Here is a 23,573-nt window from a genome sequence, read left to right on the forward strand (position 1 = left end):
CTACCAATATCATATACACCCATCTTTAAATTTCTACACAGGTCATGTACTCCAATCTTTGTCTTTCAATTTCTACCAACGTCATGTACTCCAATATTTATGTTTCTAACTAACTTTACTTAACAAGAATAAGCAATTGCCACTAACAATCCAAAAGAAATAAGGAACACTTGATCATCAATATTAATCTTAGTAATGTTAGGAAGAATTCATCAATACAAGCACTATACATTTGGATCGAGATCTTCAATTCTGCCACCAGTAGGATTTTTCTTGTAATATGTTATTTCGTTCCTATCAACTCTACCTCCTATAATAAAAACAACTTGGATAAGAATTATCCTTTCAGTACCTTAGAAAAAGACATCCAAAACCTTAAGAATGAAGGTAATATCCTTTTGTTTGGAGATTTCAATGTTAGAACTGCTACTAACCAAGTTATTATGTTAAGTTACAACTCTAACCTTGACCCCTTGTGGCTTGATGAAGATGAAGACTTAGCTAATAGATACAAGAGAAACTCTAACGATATAACCGAGAACTTATTCAACACCGAGCTCCTCAAGATTTGTAGTTCCCAAGACCTGATTATTTGCAATGGTATTGATCCAAGTGGATGTTGGTGGCCACCTACCTATCCCATTTGGACCCCCACAACTGTCTCTTTCAGTTTTTCTGTTTCCTTAATTATAGCACAATTTACTATTTTTAGCAGTTTTTCGGGTCCTAAACTTCCGGAGCCATTTTGAGGCCCTAAACGACGTTTTTTGGGAAATCCACCGCTAATGAATTTTTTGCCTAAAAATCGTCTTTTCTGTTGTAGTCCTCAGAGAGATCTTTCCAACGGGCTATCATGCGCGTCAAACGGAGATAGTACGACCAATTCGCAACCCCGGGAAGTTGATGTACCAACTTACCCAAAAACGGGGCCAACAATTTGGCGTTTCATCTTCTAGGGTTAGGTTACTGATCCGGATTTAAGCAGGAACGCAATAGATTACAGAGATAACCATAAATACAGAGATGCGATAACCATAAAAACAGAGATGTAGCGGTATAAAGCACAACATTCGTCCATTCCTTCGCTTGCACCGAGTGTTCAATGTGGACCATCGCCAACCATGCTCCCCACCATTTCTAGACACATCAGAGATTGCAGAACAGCTCACTAGAGACCCAGCTCAGCAGAAGCTTCCTCATCTCAGGGAGGAACTCAACGCAATGGCAACCATTGCTTCCTAAGGGGGGAGGAATGATCCAGGTGGATGTTGGTGGCCACCCACCTATCCCATTTGGACCCCCACAACTGTCTCTTTCAATTTTTCTGTTTCCTTAATTATAGCACAATTTACTATTTTTAGTAGTTTTTCGGGTCCTAAACTTCCGGAGCCGTTTTGAGGCCCTAAACGATGTTTTTTGGGAAATCCACTGCCAGCGATTTTTTTGCCTAAAAATCATCTTTTCCGTTGTAGTCCTCGGAGAGATCTTTCCAATGGGCTATCATGCGCGTCAAACGGAGATAGTACGACCAATTCGCGACCCCGGGAAGTTGATGTACCAACTTACCCAAAAACAGGGCCCACAATTTGGCGTTTCATCTTCTAGGGTTGGGTTTTGGAATGTGAAGGGTTTTCCATTGTTTCTCAACAATAAATAGGCCCTCGAGCCTCATTGTAACACAGTTCAAAACAGTTCAGAGGCATGTAGCCGACACATCTCTTCGCAGAGATAAGCTACCATCGCCCTAGCTGGGTTATTTCTATTTGTAAGCATATTTCAGTATTCTCCATTAATGAAATGAAGTATTATTCCCGCTGCATCTCTGTTTTTATGGTTATCGCATCTCTGTATTTATGGTTATCTCTGTAATCTATTGTGTTCCTGCCTAAATCCGGATCAGGTATTAACAAGTGGCCTTCCTCCAACTAGATGATTAGTTTCCATGGGCTGGGCAGTAGTGTCATAGAATATGTGATTTCAGACACCTATTTCCTTAACCATATTACCAACTTTGAACTACTTAATGGTGATGAGTTTGACTCTGACCACATGCCTTTATCTTTAACCTTCATTCTTGCTATGCATACCAGCCAAATGTAGGAATCCAGTGAAAGCCAAAGATACACACATTTCAATTAGAGTAACATAGGCCTTTTCTTAAAGGATTTAAAGAGGGATTTAGGCTCATTGACCTATAAAAACAACATTGGCCAAATTTATTAATTTTACTACTATCCTTTCCACTACCATTAGCAAGGTCTCTACTGAGGTCTCGTATAAACAAATTAGCAAAACTTCCAACCCTTGGTATGCGAAAGGCTATAAAATTTCCAAGAAAGTGATTAGAGATGATTCTAATGAAACTGTAAAGCTAAAAAATATTAGTATATATAAATCCCTCATAAAAAAGAAGAATCAATCATATATTAACAAGAGACAAGAGTGTTTGCTTCACCACTCTAAAGTTGTGCACAAAAAGTTTTGACAGAATGTGCTTGTTCGTAAATAAAAAAATAATCTTTTAATCCCCTTAGAGAATTGGGACATCTATGCTAAAAGGTTGTTTGATTCCCCGGACACCATGGACACCATCGTAAACACTCCTATTAAGGAAGATATCTTTTCTCTTGAAGACGTTGAGTCTGAAATTAATAAGCTCGCAAATGGGAAAGCTAAAGATATCGGAGGATACCAAGCTGAAATCTTTAGAATAGGAAGATCTATCCTCATTCCTCATCTTCACAAGCCTCTCAATTTGGTTGTAAAGCATGGCTTCCCTAAGTCTTGAATGCAAAGCCTTATTGTTCCTATCTTTAAAAATGGGACCAAAAACACTCCCTCTAACTACAGGACCATTATGATTAGCCACATATTAGCCCAACTTTATGGGCTCATTTTGGAAAAGAAGATTAGCCTTTGGCTTGAAAACCATGTTAAAAGAGATAAAGGGCAAGCTAGTTTTAAGAGACATCACTCGACTATCGACCATCTTGTCATTCTCAGGACCATTTTTGAGGAATGTCACAATAGTAAAGTCAATCTCTTCTGCTGCTTTATGGAATTTAGAAAAGGCATTGACACTACTCCTTGGGACAAGCTCTGGAAACATCTTGATGAGATAATGGTTCCTCATGGGTTGAGGATTGTTGTGATTCACCTCTACAATACTGTTGTTTCCAAGATTAAGACCAACAAAGGGTTGTCTAAAGGAGTTAAATGCAATATTAGGGTTCCTATCCCCTACTATTTTTGTAATTTACATCGATAAGCTAGAAGGGTGTTTGGAAACTGTGGGTTGCAAGGGAACCGAGCTTATTGCTATAATCATTACTCTTATCCTTTATGCTGAAGATATCATTTTTCTTTCTAAAAGCCATGCTGACCTAGACAAGCAACTTTAGACTCTTCATGATTACTACTCTAATATGGGTATGACGGCTCATACCAACAAAACTAAACATCTAATTATCAAATCCAAAAAGATCAACGATGGTAATTTCGCCTATGATAACAATTTATTAGGACATGTTTCTTCTTATAAATATTTGGGTATTAATATTCATCATCAGATCAATTAGAATTATAACGTTGAGAAAAGGATTATTAGAGGTTGGAAATCTTATTATGATCTTGAAAACAATTGTAAGTCAGTCAATATTTGTATTTGTAGTAAAAAAAATTTCCTTTTCTAGACCCTCATCACCCACCTTGTCCAATACGGATGTGAAGTTTGGGGTTGCAATATATACAGAGAGTTGTGGAGAAAGATTGAGATGATTCAAAAGCAATTCATTACCTACAACCTCAAGATCAAGGGAAATACCCCCTATCCTATCCTCCTAATCGAAGCTAGCCTTTCCCCATTAGAAGTAAGGTTGTGTTTAAGTATCTGATGTATGAGAAGAAGATTTACAACATCGAAGCCAAGAGGCTTCCCAAAATTTCTTCTAGCTTTAGTCAAAACCCCCACCTCTGCCTCAAGCGTGGGTGGTATAAGGATGCCGAATCTTCGCTCAACTATCAGGGGATAAAGCAGGAGATAATATTGGGAAGAAAGGATAGTGTCAAAGATAGTATCACCTCCAAATTTAATGATAAATTGTGGGATCATAAGGATATGGAGGGTAAAAGGAAGCTAATATACTATAAGGAGGTGATCAACCCCACCCTTTATAACCAGAATTATCTCTTTGCTTTAACCATCACTAAGAAAAAATGAACATTGCCAGGATTAGAACTAATTCTCATGAACTTCAAAGTGACGCCGGAAGGTGGTGTACTCTGAAGGGTCCTTGGAATGATAGAATCTGTTGTCTTTGTGATACGAAGAGGGTGGGAGACGAGAAACACTTTCTTTTAGATTTCTCGACTCTTACTCACATCCGCTTTCGTTTCCCTAAAATTTGTCACACTTCCAATCTTCTTGACTTATTAAGTCCATCCAACTACAGTAATCTTGGAGCTCTTCTCTCCCTTCTTTTTTATCATAGAAATAAGATATTGAATAATCTTATTTAGATTTTTTTCTTCTTAAGGCCTGATAGACCACATTGGTCTTAGTGGACATTAATCACCATCATCATCACCATACACTAAGTTTCCAAAGAATTCCATAACTATTATTTTATTAATAGTTAATATTTCTTTACTTTAACGTACATTTCATTCCATTCATTATCTTTAGGCATTTTTGAAATTTTTAATACTGACGATAATAAATAATAAATAAAAAGTTTCTTGTGTGATAAAAAATTGGTTACAATACATAATTTATTATCAATAACTATCTACATGAATTTTTTTTATAAAAATTAAATTTCTTTTAAATAGTTATCTTTTCACAAATTATATCTAATCATATTCAATTTATTTTTTTTAATTTGAATAAAAAAACTAATATACTTCTAATATAATGTTAACTTTAATATTTTTTAAAAATCAATTACCATAATTTGAAAAACAAATTTAATATACTTATAATATATGTTAATTTTTACATTTTGTTAAATTAATTACTATAAAAAAATATTTGTATCTTACAATATTAAATTATTTGATATATCCAAAACTATATAATATTTTATCCAAAACTATATAATATTCTATAATTTGTATTATGTTTAAATTATTTAATATATTTTAAGATAATTTTAAAAGACTTAGTCTAATTTATAGATGAAACATTTTTTTCACTTAAATTTATCGGCGTTTTTTGTTATATAATACATTTTTTGAATACATAAATAGATTTAGCTTCCAAAAACTTTGTCCAATTTTAATTAAAATTAACTGGAGAAAACATTCTAATCTATAATTAAATTAAGCCATTTTAAAATATATAATATATAATATGTATTGCGAAAAAGTTAAAATAAAATAAAATTTTAGTGTGAATTTAGATTTAAATATTTATTTATTAAAATTTTTAAGTTAATTTTTTTTAATCAAAAATAAATATATAAAATATAAAAATACACATTACTTATTTTACATCTTATTTATTGTTTTATTATTTTACATCTTATTAGTCCCTGCCATTTGGCAATGGCCAGGGACTATAGTAATCGGAAACGGTTGTTTTAGCATTACTTCATGTATTCATGTGACAATTAACCTAAACTTTTTAACAATGCATTGTATTGACCATACTGAATTTTATTTGATCATCTTATTTGGCCTCTTCTTGAGGGGAAGAGGCAAAAACTATATATTAAGTTGAATTTGTTTGGTTCATATTTTTGAAATGTCAATTAATGTTAGCATTAGTTCAGGGGTATTAATGTTAGAATTATCATATAGGGGTATTAATGTTAGAATTATCATACGTTATGTTATGATAAACTCTCTCATCATTGATCGTGAGGTGGTTGATTGCATATGCAGCCACACTCTGTTATCTCCAAGTGGTTTATTGCAATGCCCAACCACCCTACAACATTCTACCTGGAAGTAACTGCCCTGCAACATTCTACTTGGGAGAATCTATCAACGTCTTTCTCTGGCTAGCGTACACCATTACCATTCATTACTAGGTGTACAACTTCTATGAATTACCAGTCTCCGAGTAGCTGAGTACACCATTACCAGTCATTTATAACAGAGGACTCTCATCTCCTCGTAATTGCTCTCACGCCTTTGGTCTCACCTGCTTGCGCTACAAGCTATGTGAGTAAAACTGAAATTTAGGTTAGTACTTTCTAATCTGCAAATATGCAACGGGAAGACCGAATTTCAGGTGCTAATTTCACAATATCTAAGGAAATAACTGAATATATGGTTATTATTCAATACTCTTCTGTGATATTACTAATATTTGTCTTTTTTTACAACATTACTTCAATTTAGATCATGTGCTAATTTTGCAATCTTTAGGAAATAACTGAATATATGGTTATTATTCAATACTCTTCTGTGATATTACTAATATTTGGTTTTTTCTACAACATTACTGAAACTTATTTCATGTAACTGTCTCTGAGAATCCATTCTAATTTGATGATGTTAGAGTTTTTTGTTGTCAGTATTATGATGAAATTTAGCAGAGCTTATGATAATGCTTTGAAAACATAGGTTAATTTAACTAGAATCCAAAAATTACCTAGGGCAAAGGGTCTTTCAAGAAGGCGCATCCAGAAATTCCTTAGGGGGAAGGGCGTTTCAAGAAGGTGCATCCAGAAATTCCCTAGGGGGAAGATAGTTTCAAGAAGGTGCACTAACAGATGTAGCAACAACAGTGGAAGTGGCTAACAGGATTGGAGCAGGCAATACAGTCTCGCTTGCAAATGAATTCATAAAAATGCCTGGCAATATAGTCTTGCTTGCAAATGAATTCATGTAAATGCCTCTTTTGCACTAAGCAGGACCAGCATCATGAGTTGTGCTACCTCTCCTTTCACGAATCTGAAGGATAGCCAGAAGCTAAAGTAGAAAAGAAGATGGGCTCAATAGAAGTTAAAGTAGAAAAGAAGATGGGATCAATAGCCGCTAAGTCTAAATTGCGAGTTGCATAATTCTTCTGATATCCTATTGTTTACAACACCAACAATTATAAATGCAATTTTTGTATGTATCAAAACAAGAAATTTAAAAATGCGAGTTCTCTATGTATCGAAACAAGAAATTATGATTTGAGTTGGTAAATTACAAAAACTCTGGAGAACACAGAAGAAAAACACTACCAAGATCGAATTCCTTAGAATGACCATAAAAAACATACTTTTCCTGTTGCTATTTACAAACAGTTTTTCTGGGTTAACACTGCCTTGATATAGGCATTCTTGTATCCTTGGGGATGCATCTCTAGTTCTTAATCTCCTCCAGTAACTCCCATATCAAATGACTCTACTCATACACTCGATGAGCGAGCTCCTGCACCTTTGCTTGATATACTGGAAGATTGATTTCCTGTCACCTGGCCCTAGCTGTGATGATAACAGAAGCATAGCAAGCTGGGACCCATTGGGACAAACAATTTTCATGGTTTTGGGGCATCTTTTTTAATGCAAAATGAAGCTGGATAGTTATCTCTCATGCATCCGCCAATAAGAAATCATTTCAATTTGACACAAACTACATGCCAAGCAAATTAACATGATGCAATGTTAACTAGCGTCCTTGAAGCTTACATGTTACGTTATGGTGTCCATGAGGCTTACACGCTACGTTATGGAGACTAAACAGTGTCTGAGTAGTGAGGACAGGTGACCCTCATGTGAATTGTAAAGGGCCACATGGTCTCTCATGGTCATTTTTAATTTATTTTTTATTCCAAGCGTTGTTTAAAATTCACTATTCGACCATTGTAGTGTTTAAAAGTCACTTTAATTACTTGGTGCTTAAAAATTATTGGAAGCGCTGTGATTAAAAGTCAATTTAATGACTTGGTGGACTATCAACAATTGTTATCCTTCTCCAAATTCTACACAAGTTGTTCACAACTATAGTTTTCCCCTCTAGAATTTACACAATTACATTTTCCCCTCTCCAAAATCTGTAGTATTAAGGGAAAATAAGCAAATTGAATAATGCAACATCGACTCTGTAGGAATATCTATGTTCAGTTTGTTGGGAGGCTTATTGTTTTCACTAACTTCTGTGGTTTTCACCAAAAAGAAGGATGCAAAACAAGTAGCTAAGATGGCCTTAGAGAAGGCTCGAACTCTGGCCCAATTCATGTTTTCTACATCTTTTGATGGTATTTTGAACCTGTCCTTTAATTTTTCCATGCTTTGTCCTTTAACAATGAGATTGAAAATGCTTAGCAATATATCTGTGTAAACATCAGTGATAGGTTGGATATAAAAACTTATTTCATGCTCTTATTTGTGCATAGGTTGTGTATAGTCAAATCAAGTTATTCGATCCTTCCTCCTTCCGTTGGATTAATTTTAAACAAGCTTCTGGCACTGTGGTGGACCTTTATAGAAATGGGCATCATCTATTTGCTATGCTCTCTCATAACTGGTATTGATTTCACACAGTTTTTCATAGCAGGTTTAATGGCGACATAAGTTTGAGAAAGGTAACAATTACAAGTATCGCCTTTAACAACTTCAGGGTTTTATATTGATTAATTTACATTTCCTTTTGCATTCTGGTTTCCAACAAGACAATTTATTTGGGTCCATAATTGGTAAGAGGAGGTGGCTATCGGTCCATGTTGGGGTCGCCTCATCTCCGGTGTTTACAAACGGGTTTTGATTTCTTTATGCCGAATATACAGGTACCAACTGTATCTTTTGGTTTGGTCGTTTTTGTATAACTAAATAATTTTTTGTACAAGGTTTTCATACTAACTCATTTCTCGTCTTGTTCTGGGCATATTTAAAGATGACGCCAAGCTCTATCTCTCATTCCTGCATTTTCTCATACGTAACATGGCTGACATCCTTATTTTAGCCTCTTAATGGTTTCTCATTTTCTAGTCTTTATCTTCGTTCAAGGATTTTATTCTTACTGTGTTTTATTTTTCTTCTCCCGTATACTCTTAGATGCACGTATCCATCTCTCACTGGTCTAATATTTGAGTACGATGTGACCAAAGTTTCTTTCTCTAATTATTTATGGGTCAACCTGAATTCTTCTCAAGGTCGGTGGAATTTCTTCATCTCGTTGGAGTTTTGGGACCACAACTTCTATAAAAAAAATGTTTTCTTACCTATGCTACTGACAATAGGGTTCAACATTTCTGTTGAAAACCCTCAAGGCTAGATGCATGTGTTGCCTGTACTACGAGAATCTTCCTAGTATATACATGTCTATGATACTTTTCATGGCAGTTTATAACCAGCCTTTGTTGTACTTTGGCCCTATATCTACCATGATTGACTCGATTTTAGTTTTGGTAGTGAGTTTAGCTGATTAATTTATTTTGGTGGAGAAGGAGTGCACGTCGTTGGCTTAAGTTAACTTGAAAAACATATTTAAAATACACTCAATTATTATGATGTTGTTAATGGGACTGTTTTGATATCACGATGAGAGACTCCCTTAGTGCTCTATTTTTATCTGTATAAGGAAGATATTATTTCTGCTTTTATATATGGTTCTGTGATACACAATTATTTCTATGGAAATAAACAGTCCTGTGGAAAAAAGTTATTTCTTTACTGATATGTTGCGTCTGTCAAGATTTAATGATTCCAGAATAGTTTACTATTTATTACCTATTGGATCGCTATTATTCTTCTACTTCTGGTTTCACACATGCACCATTGGTTTCTCCTTTTTCCTGAATTATAAAAGAAAACCCAAGGAAATTATATGTGGAGTATTTTTCATTCTTTTGATCACGTTGAAATGTTGAGGTTAATACCATCCCTTTAGATGTTAACCTACCACATCTATCTACTAGCATAGTTTATAATTCATGTTTTCAAGCCAAATTTATCTCTCTGATTACTGTTGTTTCCGCATCTCCTGTCTGTCGATTGTCTTAGTTGGAATATGATTCCTCAACCCCAGATCGAGCTGTTGTGTTTGCTTCTGCTCCCCGAAGGGGTTTGATCTGGGGGACTATGGAAAAGCCTCAATCCATCTCTCAAGCGATCAATGAACCTGTAACACTCGTGTGTTAGTGTGTTATTCTATTCTTCTAATGCTATGATCAAGATTCGGGAACAAGCTGTTATATTTGTTTGCTAACATCATTAGAGAAATTCAATTAGAAACATAGCCCTCTTTAATAAGAGTACATAATAAGATGGATATCATTGTTACGGGATTAACTCGATGGTTGTATTCTCATTCTTGCATTTATGTATGTTGTTGTGTTTGGCCATAAGAAACACTGAGAAGCTAAAAATACCATGTATCTAATTTTGTATTTATATTTGAAAATAAAACATGGTCGATGAAAATTTTGAAGGAGGAAGAAAACTTCCAGTGCCCACAATTTTCTATCTGCAAAGTAGAGATACAATCTGTCCAGTGCTAGCCATATCATTAGCGCAATAAATTCGTTAATGGAGGTACAACTTTGCCTTGCTTCAATCCATAATTACCACTGATGAGTTATAGAGGTAGTTAGCAGCCACGAGTGAAGGAACTAACTGGGTAAGCATTGTTTTCTCTAATTGGTTTTAAACGCAGAATACCCGTGGCAAGAGTCAACTTATTTACAGGGGATATGTGGCAACAATCAGCTTTTCTATAGGGGATGGAGCAATTTTGCTCGGATCGCCTTTAGAATTATGCAGAACAATGGGTCAATTTTTTTGGAGTGGGCCAGTCATTTTAACTACTTTTTTAACTACTTTTCAACCTTCAAAAATATTATTAGAGGCCTCCATGCTTTCTGCAAAATTGAAATTTTAGTTGTAGAATTGTAAATTAGAATTCTAAATACATGTGTGAATTCATGGGTGATGTTATAATTTTTCCATATGAACATTTTGGCTGAGATGATAGAAACACACACTTTTAAAAGTTCTATTCTAAATTGCTAGTTTGGCAAAAACTAAATTCTAGAAGCTTGTTTTCTAAATTTCTAATTTGGCAAAAACCCACACTTCTAAAAGTTCTAAATTGCTAGTTTGGCAAAAACAAAATTCTGGAAGCTTGCTTTCTAAATTTCTAGTTTGGCAAAAACTGAATTCTAGAAGCTTGTTTTAGCATTCTATAAGAAAAGGCTCATTCTTAGTTATAAAATTTTGAATACATCTTTCGGGGCTTGCCTAAAAAACCCTATTTTTGCTACTACTTTCTCTATTCCTTTCTTTGCGAGTGAATCTTCTCTAACTCTAACCTGAACTATACTGAATCTACCTTGCTTTCGCTTTTCCTTCCTTTGCGAGTGAATCTGCTCGAACTCCAACCTGAACTATACTGAATCTACCTGAACCTTTCTCTCAAGATTCATTTTGCAGTGGCAGGGAGGCAACCCTCCTTGTTTATTAAAGAAGTCATGTCGAGTAAGGATTGAAATATGAGTAGATAGGGATTAGAATCTGAATAATTGTTGAAAGAACAAAATGGATTAACGATGGTGGTGGTTGGTGAATTTGGGGAATGCTTTGTTAAGAGGTTCTTTTTAGTTGAACTCGGTGGATTTCATATATATATATATATATATATATATATATATATTTGCAGTTTACACTTAATATTTAAATGCTACAAAATAGTGGCACAGAGTTGCATGACTCAACCATGTCTTTAATAATGAAATTAGGTTCCACTCAACTCAATATTTGCATATTTAAATGGTACAAAAAGGTGGCAAGGAGGTGACGACTCGACAATGTTTTTAAATAACATTTAAAGTTGGATGAATTGGACAAACTTAATGGTATCACCTTAATCATTAAAGTTAGATAAATTTGACAGATTTAATTAAATTGTACAATTTAACTAGATAAATTAGACAAACCTGTACAATTTAACGGGGATCATGAAAAAAGCTTAAATAAAGAACAATATAAAGACATAGTTTTAAGTAACAACTATATTTGAACAATAATATTTAAAAGACTTTACTTAATTCATAAAAGATCACATAAACCTGAATACAAAAACATATATTTTTTTTTAATTATAAACAACATTACTTTTCTATTTAAAACATAATTTTTTTATTTTTTTAATATAAACTCACAAACAAACTTAAACATCTCTCTTAATAAATTATAGAATAAACAATTCCACCTACAAATTTATACATATAGAATACTTATTAAAATGCTATGGCATGAAATATGTGAAAACTACGTACTGCAATAATATGTCACAAGCCCCTTGCAGTAACTCAAATCTAAAAAAAATGAAATAATATTCATAGACATGGATATTAATTAAGTACAAGTGTTTCTGGTATCCCGTTGACAATTCGTTATAAATGCTAATGCCTTCACTAGAACTTGACATGATCACGCTCGTTTTAGCTTCCTTCGCCTTTAAATTAGATGTTTGAGTTGGATGATCTCGATTTAACACTTTAATTCATGGATATCGATATGCACTTGAAAATCTACATTAATTAGTCGAAATTATTTGCAAGAATAATGGCATAAAATCAGTGTAGTTATTTATATTTATAAAAAAAAAATAACATAGTTATCATATTGTTAAAATTTAATTTATAAATATATATGGCATTGTATTATTCAAAAATTATAATTTATTTGTATTTATAAATTTAAAAAATAAAATTTTCAATAATATTTAAATATAAATATTTATTTTTCAAAATTAAACATTATAATTTATATAGATAAATATTACCGTGTATAATTACAAATTCAATCACACTAACTATTAAATTCAACCCACCTTTTCCATTTTGAATGTTCTCTTTGAACTAATCTGGTTTTGTGGTTTAATGTTAAATTACAACCTTCTCCATTATCCTCTTTTGTCCCCTCCATATAGACTGATTACATATTTAATAGATCGAATATGACACATCTATGATCTAATTTAATTGCGAATTTCTAAATATTTTAGAAAGTTGATTTATAATTGTTCAATAATTTAGTTTACTTTTGTGAGTAAAATTTCAATTATATTTCAAATTTATTATTTTATTTTAAATCTATATTTTAATTAAAGATTTAAAAATATTCATTTAAAATATAATTTAATAACAAATTTAAAAATATCTAGATATTCTAAAAATCTGATAAATTAAAATCAAACCGCTGACATTCCAAAACTTGCCATTTATAGTTTATAGTTTAACAAACCTTCTCCATTTTTCAGTAAAAGTAATATAAATAGCAATCCTTATATTTCTTACTCATTAGGCATCCTTATCCTTACTCTTTCAGACCCATTCACTCCCCTTCAATGGGTAACCCAACAACACATTTTCTGGCCTTTTGTGGATGGGTGGTTCTTGTTTTAGTGCTTCAATGCCTGCACATGGGCAGCGCAACACGCCTAGAACGCCAGAATTACCACACTGTCTCGGCTGAATACTTCAAATGGAAAGAGCCACAGGGAGCTGTCGAATGCCCAGGTTCACCTGGTTGTCAGCTGTTTGTTTGTTTGGTTTTTCTTTTTTTCTTCTAACAGCATTTCATACTTAATTATTTGATGTTCTAACAGTATTTCATACTTAATTATTTGATGATTAGGCTGCATAAATAATTTAGAGCTTGCATTTGACTTCATCCCATTATTTTCATGACCAATTTCCTTTCATATCTACTCTCAAAATCTCAATGAATAGCTTGTTTTGCTTAAAGGGTTTAATCTCCAGAGTATTTAGGAAAATTGATCTAGTGATTTTTCAATAGGGAAATGCTTCGATTTTGTGATTTTCTAATAAAAAAGTGTTTTAGCCATCAGATCTGAACCAATTTAATTAATCTTCAATATTAATGTTATATTAATTTAAAAAATACTTACAAAATAAAAACTGGACCAATTCAACTAACCCTACATACTAATACAAACCACTTATAAAGTTTTATGCCGCATTCATATGTTGTAGTTTTATACCGTATGTATAAGTTGTATGAAAAGAAAAATATATAATCAGATTTTTTGTGTACAGGTGAGGAAGCGCTAAAGCCAGGAGTGAATATAAGACTGGATCATATTCACGGGGCCTGCTCACCCCTCAAGCCCACCAACTCGAGCCCGTGGATACCCTTGGTGTCTCAGATTTTCGAAGGAGACAATGCTCGTTTGAATACAATTATGCGCAGGTCAAAAGACGGCAGCACTTATTCTCCACAGAGCGATGTTCCTGTTGTATCTGGAAACATTATGGGTTCAAAACAATATATTGTAATACTAGGGATTGGCACACCACCAAGGAGACAGTTGCTGATAATTAATACGGGCACCTATGTGTCATGGATACAATGCAAGGATTGCAAGGATTGCTATTCGCAGGTAGATCCCATATTCAATCCCAATGCGTCATCTTCTTATAAACGCATAAGCTGTACTTCGGAGGCCTGTATTACTCCGAACGAATGCCATGACAACGAGTTCTGCGAATATGCAGAATTTTACTCGGATTTATCGATGAGCGCGGGAGATTACAGCCATGAGACCTTGACTCTGGGTTCCGATTCTTTCGAGGGCTTCGCCTTTGGATGCGGGCATAACAATGCAGGGCAGTTTAATGGGACGTCTGGGCTTTTAGGATTGGGGCGGGGTCGAGATGGGTTTCCTAACCAGACAAGAAGCAAATTTGGCGGCGTATTCTCTTACTGCCTTCCGGATTTCCTATCCTCCAATTCAACGGGCTCACTCAGCTTCGGTGAGAGTTCGATTCCTGCCACTGCCGCTTTCACCCCTCTCCTCACAGATCCCGATCATCCCAGCATGTATTTCGTCGGACTCAACGGCATAAGCGTCGGAGGCGAGAGGCTCTCGATTTCCTCTAATACTCTTGTAGGAGAAAGCGCTGTTGTGGACTCTGGAACCAGCATAACTCGGCTTTCCAAAGCCGCATACGATGCCGTGAAAACTTCGTTCCGGAACAAAACGCAGAATCTTCCGAGCGCCGAACCGGATTCGTACCTGGACACCTGCTACAACCTGTCTGGCTACAGCGACGTCAACCTTCCGACTATAACTTTTCACTTCGCGAACAATTCGGATATGACTGTAAGCCACAAGGGGCTTTTGTATCCCCTCAAGGATGACGGATCTCGGACGTGCCTGGCATTCGCCGCGGCCAATATTACCGTTATCGGGAACTTCCAACAACAGGAAACGCGGATTGTCTTTGACACTAATGGCGGAAGAATTGGCTTCGCCTCTGGATCCTGCTCTACTTAGCACCCTACTCCAAATAATACTAGTCAATTGACCCAACGTCCATGTACGGTATTGGGCTAATTAATTGTAAAGTGAAATTCCACCTGTGTCTGAAAAATACGACAGTCGCTGTCATTCAAAACACAATAAGCAGACCAGATGCTTAGGTGAAGGTGACGTCAGATGTACGGAACTTCACACAAAGCTTTGTTATTAAAATAGATAGAGTCATGTGGTTTTTAGTGTGATTTTTTATTGTAATTTTTTTAAAATGTTATAGGAATTTATTGAAATTACAAGTCTGATAAGTAATCCCTGCACAATTTAAGTGTCTTAGGAGTTTTTGAGCATCTTGAATCCATATATATATATATACTTAAAAAAAACTAATTTAAATAACACAAATTAAGATTTTACCTCAAATTTTTTATTTTTTTTCGGATTCCAACACCTAAAAATCCAAAAAAACACGACAACTCCAAACATAATAGAATCCAACCTTACAAAGAGCCAAAAAGTCAAATAGAATTGATATATATCTGCATACATTAACTTAAATGGTGGAAAAAAAATAATAATATGTAAGTGAGTTTTAAATGATGAGACATTGCTAATATCCTAAAATTAAATCTTGTTAATTATATATCTATTTTTGTATTTTTGAACATATTGACCCTGCAAAAAAATGGTTTAAAAAAATGATAATAAAAGATTTAACACATACATTTGAAAGCATCACTTAAGAATTTTGAAAGCATCAATTTTATAAATGAATTATTGAGATATAATTTAATGGATGTATAAAAAACTATGAAATATTTAAACAATGAAATGGAAATAGAGAATATAAGAGAAGTATGGGTAAATTTATGAGCATGAAATCTAAACTTATTTAAAATTAACGGAGAATAAGATTAGTATAATATTTTATTGATAGTCAATTTATAATGATATTAACGATTTTTTTTCTAATCATGAGTAATAAATAACAATAGATATTGTAAAATTATCACTAGTTGTCACACTAGTTGTCATGGGCGTAGCCTCTAGAAGCAACACTGGAGCATACATTGGAGCATTCGATTGAAAAACCGACAACTGGAAATGGTTTTTTATTTTTGCTGGAAAGAAAAAAAACATTTTGAATTTTGTTTTTTTTTTTGTTTTACTTAAATTAAGGCTGGCATGGCCATTGTCCTTTAAAAATTAAGCAAGCAAGTAAAATAGGATTAGCTAAGAGTATGTTTAAAGACCTGAAAGGTAACTGACGGACAGTTCCTCAACTGTAAGAAACTACTAGTAAGGCATTGAAAAGAAAAAAACCAGATCTTCAAGAGGGAGGCTGCCATCTAGAGAGAAGAAAGCACATAGAATTTGAAATTACAATTTTTTCCTAAATATCTATGAAAGCAAATGAATCTAGAACATATTATTAAGGAAGCCAGACAATTTCTCCTTTTCCTGTGCATTAATGTTTCAGACATTGTGTTAAAGAAAAATAGTGAAATAATTCATTAAGAGGCCTAATGACATCAACAAAAATCTCTTGAATGAGGGCATCTCAGACCAGGAACCAGACAAAGGCAAAGCCAACAAAGATATCATATATTTCCTCAACAAAAAACCAGGTACATTTACATTCGAAATTCAAGCACACCTATGCATTCGTTACATTTCCAAATTTAACAGTTCATTATACATTAATATAACCTAAAATAATAGAGGGTTTTGAAACCCATGAACACCGAAAAAACAACGATTTGCAACCAAGACTAGTCAAACAACGAGGGTGTGAAAACCCACAAAACCATACAAACGCTTGGAGAAAGCGAAACCCCAAGGGTTATACCCAACTAAGGATAGTGCAAGTAAAGAAATGAAAAACCACAATACGGCCATGGAGGGATCCTACCCTGTTTTCCCCCAAGCTTGTGAAGACTCCCAAGGATGAGGCCGTGGGGCAGCGTTCTCCAGGCACAACGTGCACACCACCACAAAAACAAGGCGGGCAGTCAAGAAACCAGTAGGGAAAACAAAACAAAAGGACAATGAGTAGATAAACAAAAGGAGGAGCAGGGATTTACATGGAAAAGGCCTAACCCCGAGCTAGAGGATGAGAACTAAGTCTCTCGCAAGAGGGTTTCTCCCAACCGTAATGCCATAGGAGAAGATTACATGCTCACCAAGGATCCAGAGGGTTAGCAGCATAAAAATGAGATGCAGAAATGAAATTGGAACAAAAAATTACCTGAAGTAGCGTTCGCTAAGCCACCCATCGCAGTAGCAAGGAAAGAACTTGTGCTTACACAAAGGCAGATCAACACCAGAACCAACCCCAAAAAAATCATCACGAGTAGAGTAGACACAAAGCCTGAGCCAGGTAACAACGGGAAAAAAATTGAAACAACTTGCATATTGAATGTCGACCTGAAACCTTCGAGAACTAGCAAAATAAACCACCACAAGGAACAAGTGAAGGCATAGTGGTAACAAACCACCACAAGGAACAATTGAAGGCACAACACACCCATAGAGCCAAACCAAACCAACGGAGAATACAAGAATGAACTCCTAATTTCCCTCAGTAGGTGTGAAATGACCGCATTTGTGAAACCAAGGCCAGTACAAAGAGCAGGACGAAACAATTAAGTGCATTAAAACCTCACACCAAAACCCTCTATTGTTTATTCGAAAAATTGACAAGAGTTAAACAGTCATTGATGTGTGTCCCTCCTCGAGATTGCCACCAAATTTTGGTATCAGAGGAAGTTCCTTTCTCTTAGTAAATATGGAGTTAGGAAGAAGGGGTCGAGGTAGAGCCATTAGAAGAGTAGCAGATGAAGGGCTACGAGAAGAGGTTAGGACTTTAACTGCACATTTGGCAGCAGTGGAAGCAGGAAGGCATAGAGATCTGGAAGGTGGGGATGACAATGAGGAGGAAAATACAGCCACGATGGATGGGTTAGATGAAGAGGGACGATATATTAAACTATTGAGGTCAGTTTTGTCGGCTAGTAGCGTGCCAAGACCAGAGCTTCCTAATTATGATGGCAGTTTGTCTAGAGAGACATTGTTAGACTAAATAGGTGAGCTAGATAAATATTTCGAATATGAAGAGATATGTGAAGAAAAGAAGATCAGGTTTGCTATCATGAAATTGAAGGGACATGCAGCACTATGATGGGATAGTGTGCAGGGAGAAATGATAAGATTGAATAATACATTTATTAAAAAATGGGACATCATGATTGCTAGGATAAAGAGAAAGTTTCTACCTAAAGATTACAAAATTTCCCTTTATAGATAAGTGCAGAACCTGAGACAAAGAATGATGACCGTAAAGGAATATATTGAAGAATTTTATAAAGTAAATCTAAGATTTGGCTATGTCGAAGATACCCCTGAAAAAACAATGTGGTTTGTAAATGATCTAAGGATTGAGATCCTAGATTAAATTAGTATTTTTTCCCCTAAGACCATAGAGGAAGATTATCAGAGTGCTTTGAAGGCGGAGGAAAAGATTTCCGGGAAATAGAATGTTAGAAGAGGACTAGTTATGGCAGAGGTAGGGGACAGTCCTTTGGAAGAGGTAGAACTACCAACAAGAATGAAGAGGGCAACAGTTCGAAAGCTTCGGGATAAACTGAAAGGGAAGGTAACACTAAAGGAGGAAGGTCATACCAGTGAGGAAGAGCTAATGGTAGAGGCATAGGAAATGCCTATCAGTGTTACAAGTGTCACAAGTGGGGACACAGGTCCTTCAAATGTCCTGAAAACGAACAAAGTGGACATAGGGAAACATATGTTGCTCAGCACAATGAAGTAGAGGCACCGCTACACGAGGTGGAAAATATGCCTAGAACGAGGGAAGCCTTGGTGTTGAACAAGGTATTATTGAAACCAGCTAAGGAAGTATTTGATCAGACACAGAGGAAAGCATTGTTCTGGACTGTGTGCAAGTCGCATGGGAAATGCTGCAAATTAATCATAGACAGTGGAAGTGCTGATAGTCTGGTAGTTACTGAAATGGTGTGGAAATTGGGTTTGAAGAAGTTGAAGAATCCAACTCCATATAGGGTTTCTTAGTTTCAGAAAGGTCACCAACTATTGGTCGATGAGTAGTGAGAAGTATAGTTTCATATTGGCAAGTACAAGGACAAGGTGACTTGCAACAACATGTCGATGGGCGTGTTCCATATTCTGTTGGGTATACCATGGAAGTATGATAGGAAGGTCGTCCATGACGAGGAAACAAATTGTTACAAGTTTGTTAAAGATGGGATAAAGCATACGCTAGTACCCATGACAGAAGAGGATGCTGCAAAAACCAGTGGAACAAAAGCATTATTGTTAGGTGGAAAAGAGTTTCTGCAAAAGATGGAGGATAATATGGTAAAATATGCAGTTGTGCAAAGGCAAAAACTAGTATTGATCCATACTGAAATCATTGACATTTAGTGATATTGTGGTAGATGATCTACCAGACAAATTACCACCAAAGTGGAGTATTAGTCACCATATTGATTTCATTCCAAGAGCCAGTTTTCCAAACAAATCTACTTACCGGATGATTCTGAAGGACAATGATGAAATCAGGAAGCAGGTGCAGGAGTTGTTGGATAAAGGACTGATTCGGGAAATTCTAAGCCCTTGTGTGGTTTTGACTATTTTAGCTCCCAAGAAAAGAGGTGAGAGGTGGATGTGCACTGATTCCCAGGTAATTAACAAGATCACTATCATGTACATGTTTCCTTTACCTCAAATGGACGATATGGTGGATTTTTTTAGTGGAGTAGCATACTTTTCAAAGATAGACTTGAAAAGAAGCTACCACCAAATCAGGATTCGAGAAAGTGACGAGTGGAAGGCAACTTTCAAGACTAATGAAGGCTTATATGAATGGTTGGTTATTCCATTTGGATTGAGCAATTCCCCCTAGAATGTTCATGCATTTGATGAACGAGATGGTGAACGAATTCATTGGTAAATGTGTGATTGTATATCTGGATGATATACTTATATTTAGCAAGATGAAGGAAGAGCATTTTCGACATGTGAGGTATGTATTAGAAAAATTGCAGCAAAATAGATTACTGATAAATTCGAATAAATGTTCTTTTTTCAAGAAAGAATTAATTTATTTAGGATTTGTGATTTACGAGAATTAACTAAAAATGGATCTGGAAAAGGTTGCAGCCATAGTTAGTTGGCTGTCTCCTAAGATTTTGTTTCAAGTACGAAGTTTTCATGGATTGGCGAGTTTTTATCGAAAGTTTATTAAAAAATTTAGTGGGATTTTTGCACCCATGGTGGACACCATTAAGAAGGCAAATCAGTGTTTTCATTGGACAAAATCGACAGCGAAGAGTTTTTAGCTGCTCAAAAGGAAGATCACTGAAAAACCAATTTTAAGATTACTAGACTTTTCAAGTTCACTGTGATGCCAGTGGGACAACCATTGGTGTAGTACTCAGCCAAGAAGACAAACCAGTAGCCTATTTCAGTGAGAAATTAAATGAAAGTAGGCAAAATTAAATGCCTTATGTAGGAATTTTCAGAGTAAGTTCCTCAGACAGAACACCAAAGGTCACTGCTCACAAACAGATCACAGATCAATACACGAGTATTTTTGATGTGGTTAAAACCCTCAAAGAGGGAAACAGTCCACGACTTAAGCCAACGCGGCCACTTCAGGCAATTTATTAATAAAAGAATGAAAATTTATAGAATCTTCTATCATGGACGATTTTTTTTCCCTACAAATGACCCTCCATTCTCTTTAAATAGAGATCATGGACCAATCGGGTGTTAAGCCACGGATCAAGTGTTGGTAATACCGAGGAGAGAATGAACCATCAGATCACTACATATTGTGACCGTCGGATTGTAAGATACAAAATGTACATAGTAAAGAAACACACTTTACCTAACTCTATACTAGACCAAGTTATACTTAACTATTTCCTATGTGTCGGAATACCCTAACATCCCCCCTTAAGAACAACTTGGGATAGGATTGAAGGATTTACAAATATGACACAATAGGAGAAGGAAGGAGGCACTAGAGCCTATCCCCCCTTAGTGACAACTTCCTGAACTCCAACCATAAATCGAAGTTTAGCAAACTTCACCTCTGTGAGAGCCTTTGTAAAGATGTTTGCAACTTGATCATCTGTTGAACAATATTGCACTTCAAGAACATGGTCGTGAATGAGCTTTCTGATGAAGTGCATGTGCAGTTCAATGTGTTTGTTGCGCTGATGTTGGAATGGATCTTTGCATAGTTGAATGGCACTTTGATTATCACACCAAAGTGTAGTCGGATGTTGCTGCTGAAAGCCAAACTCTGACACGATCTGACAAAGCCACAAGGCTTCCTTACTAGCTTCTACGGCACCACGATACTCTGCTTCTGCTAAAGAAAGAGAAATGGCACCTTGTTTCTTGCAATGCCATGTAATAGGTCCTGAACCAAGAGTGAACACATAACCTGTAGTAGACTTCCGATCATCAGGGTCACCAGCCCAATCAGAATCAGTGAAACCAACAAATAGAGGAGATGCTTCGGCACTGTATTGAATCCCAAACTTAACTGTACCTCGAACATAACGAAGTATTCTTTTAGTTGCTTTCCAATGACTTTCATGTGGGTTTTGCATAAACCGAGAAAAAAGGCCAACGACAAAGGAAAGGTGAGGACGAGTATGGGTTAGATACAAAAGTTTTCCTACAAGTTGACAGTATAAGGTAGCATCAACTTCAGGGGAAGTGCAAGTGACTGAAATTTTGACTCCAGACTGAAAGGGAGAAGGGGCTGGCTTACAGTCTTCCATGTGAAAATGGCGTAGAAGATCACAGGCATACTTGGACTGGGAAAGGGAAATACCTTCCTTGGATTGCAAGACTTGAAGACCAAGAAAATAATGCAAGTGTCCCAAGTCTATCATTTCAATCTTCTTTTTAAGGCTGGATTTCACATGGTTTATAAGGTTGGGATCACTACCAGCGAGGATAAGATCATCAACATAAAGAACAAGAATGATAAGAGACTTTCCCACTTTCTCGGTGTAGACAGTATTGTCAGAATGGCACCTAGAAAAGCCAGATTCTAAAAGAAAGCTATCCATTTTGGCATACCAAGCCAGAGAAGCTTGCTTGAGACCATAAAGGGATTTCTTAAGCCGACATACAAGGCTGGATTCTGTTTTTATAAATCCAATAGGTTGTTCCATATAGATTTCTTCATGCAAGTCCCCATGCAAGAAGGCAGATTTAACATCCATCTGATGGACTTCCCATTTGAAAGAGGCAGCAAGGGAAAGAACAAGGTGAACAGAGTTCATTTTTGCAATAGGGGAGAAGGTTTCGGTATAGTCAATGGCTTCAACTTGTGAAAAAACCTTAGCAACAAGACGAGCTTTATGTTTATCAACGTTCCCATCTGGTCCATACTTGGTTCTGTAAACCCATCTGCATCTAACAAGTTTTCGTCCCTTTGGTAGAGGAACAAGATCCCATTTATCATTTGCCAATAATGAACGATATTCTTCATTCATAGCCGCGTCCAAATCTGGATGGCCTGAAGCTTCTACAAACGTGTCAAGATCATAATTCGTTGAAGCTTGAGCCAGTAAAGAAGAGGCTCTATCGAACTGAGAACGTGTACGTCGCTGATCTATAGGATCATCGGCAAGATCACCTACTGCATCCCAAGTAGCACGGACCCATTTTGGAAGCTGAGGAGTTGAAGGAGGATCCTGAGAAGGTGGGGGAGGATTGTCATCCTCGCTTTCATCATCTGAAGAAGAAATATTTTCAAAAGTAGAAGAGATAGGGAGAGGTGGCACATTCGTCGAACTAGGCTCGTAGGCCAATATATTTTCAGCAAACTTTATATCTCTTCTAATGATAACATTTTTGGACTTAAGTGGAATAAGTCTAGATCCTTTGACATCTCCAGAATATCCAACAAAAATACATTTTTCACTCTTAGGTTCTAAAGCTTTATGTTTCTCATTTGGAATATGGGCTCATGCTTCACTTCCAAAAACACGAAAGTGACTTACATCTGGTTTAATTGAGCTCCATGCTTCTTCTGGAGTGATATTCTTTAAAACCTTAGTAGGAGTGCGATTTATTATGTAATTTGCACAGTTAATTGCTTCTGCCCAAAAATTAAGACCAAGTCCTTTAGATTGAAGCATACAATTAGCCATTTCCTTTAAGGTGTGATTCTTCCTTTCAGCTACACCATTTTGTTGTGGAGTATATGGAACAATATGTTGCATTAGAATTCCATTCTCAATGCAAAAGTTGATGAATTTGTTGGTAACATATTCTCCGCCATTATCAGATCT

General features: G+C 35.7%; 1 protein-coding gene across 1 annotated transcript; it reads left to right on the plus strand.

Annotated features, from left to right (window-relative positions):
- The first annotated feature begins 13,284 nt into the window (after positions 1–13,284).
- Positions 13,285–15,466, plus strand: LOC149239849 (aspartyl protease family protein At5g10770-like). Its single transcript, XM_089367224.1, has 2 exons — positions 13,285–13,465; positions 13,997–15,466. The coding sequence occupies exons 1-2, from the start codon at positions 13,285–13,287 to the stop codon at positions 15,235–15,237; spliced, it is 1,422 nt and encodes a 473-aa protein (XP_089223350.1). The 3' UTR covers positions 15,238–15,466.
- The last annotated feature ends 8,107 nt before the right edge of the window (positions 15,467–23,573 follow it).

The sequence above is a fragment of the Pinus tabuliformis genome, chromosome 8, assembly GCF_031772625.1.
Source record: "Pinus tabuliformis cultivar Carrire ecotype Pingquan chromosome 8, CPIR1, whole genome shotgun sequence".
Taxonomy (NCBI): Eukaryota; Viridiplantae; Streptophyta; class Pinopsida; order Pinales; family Pinaceae; genus Pinus; species Pinus tabuliformis.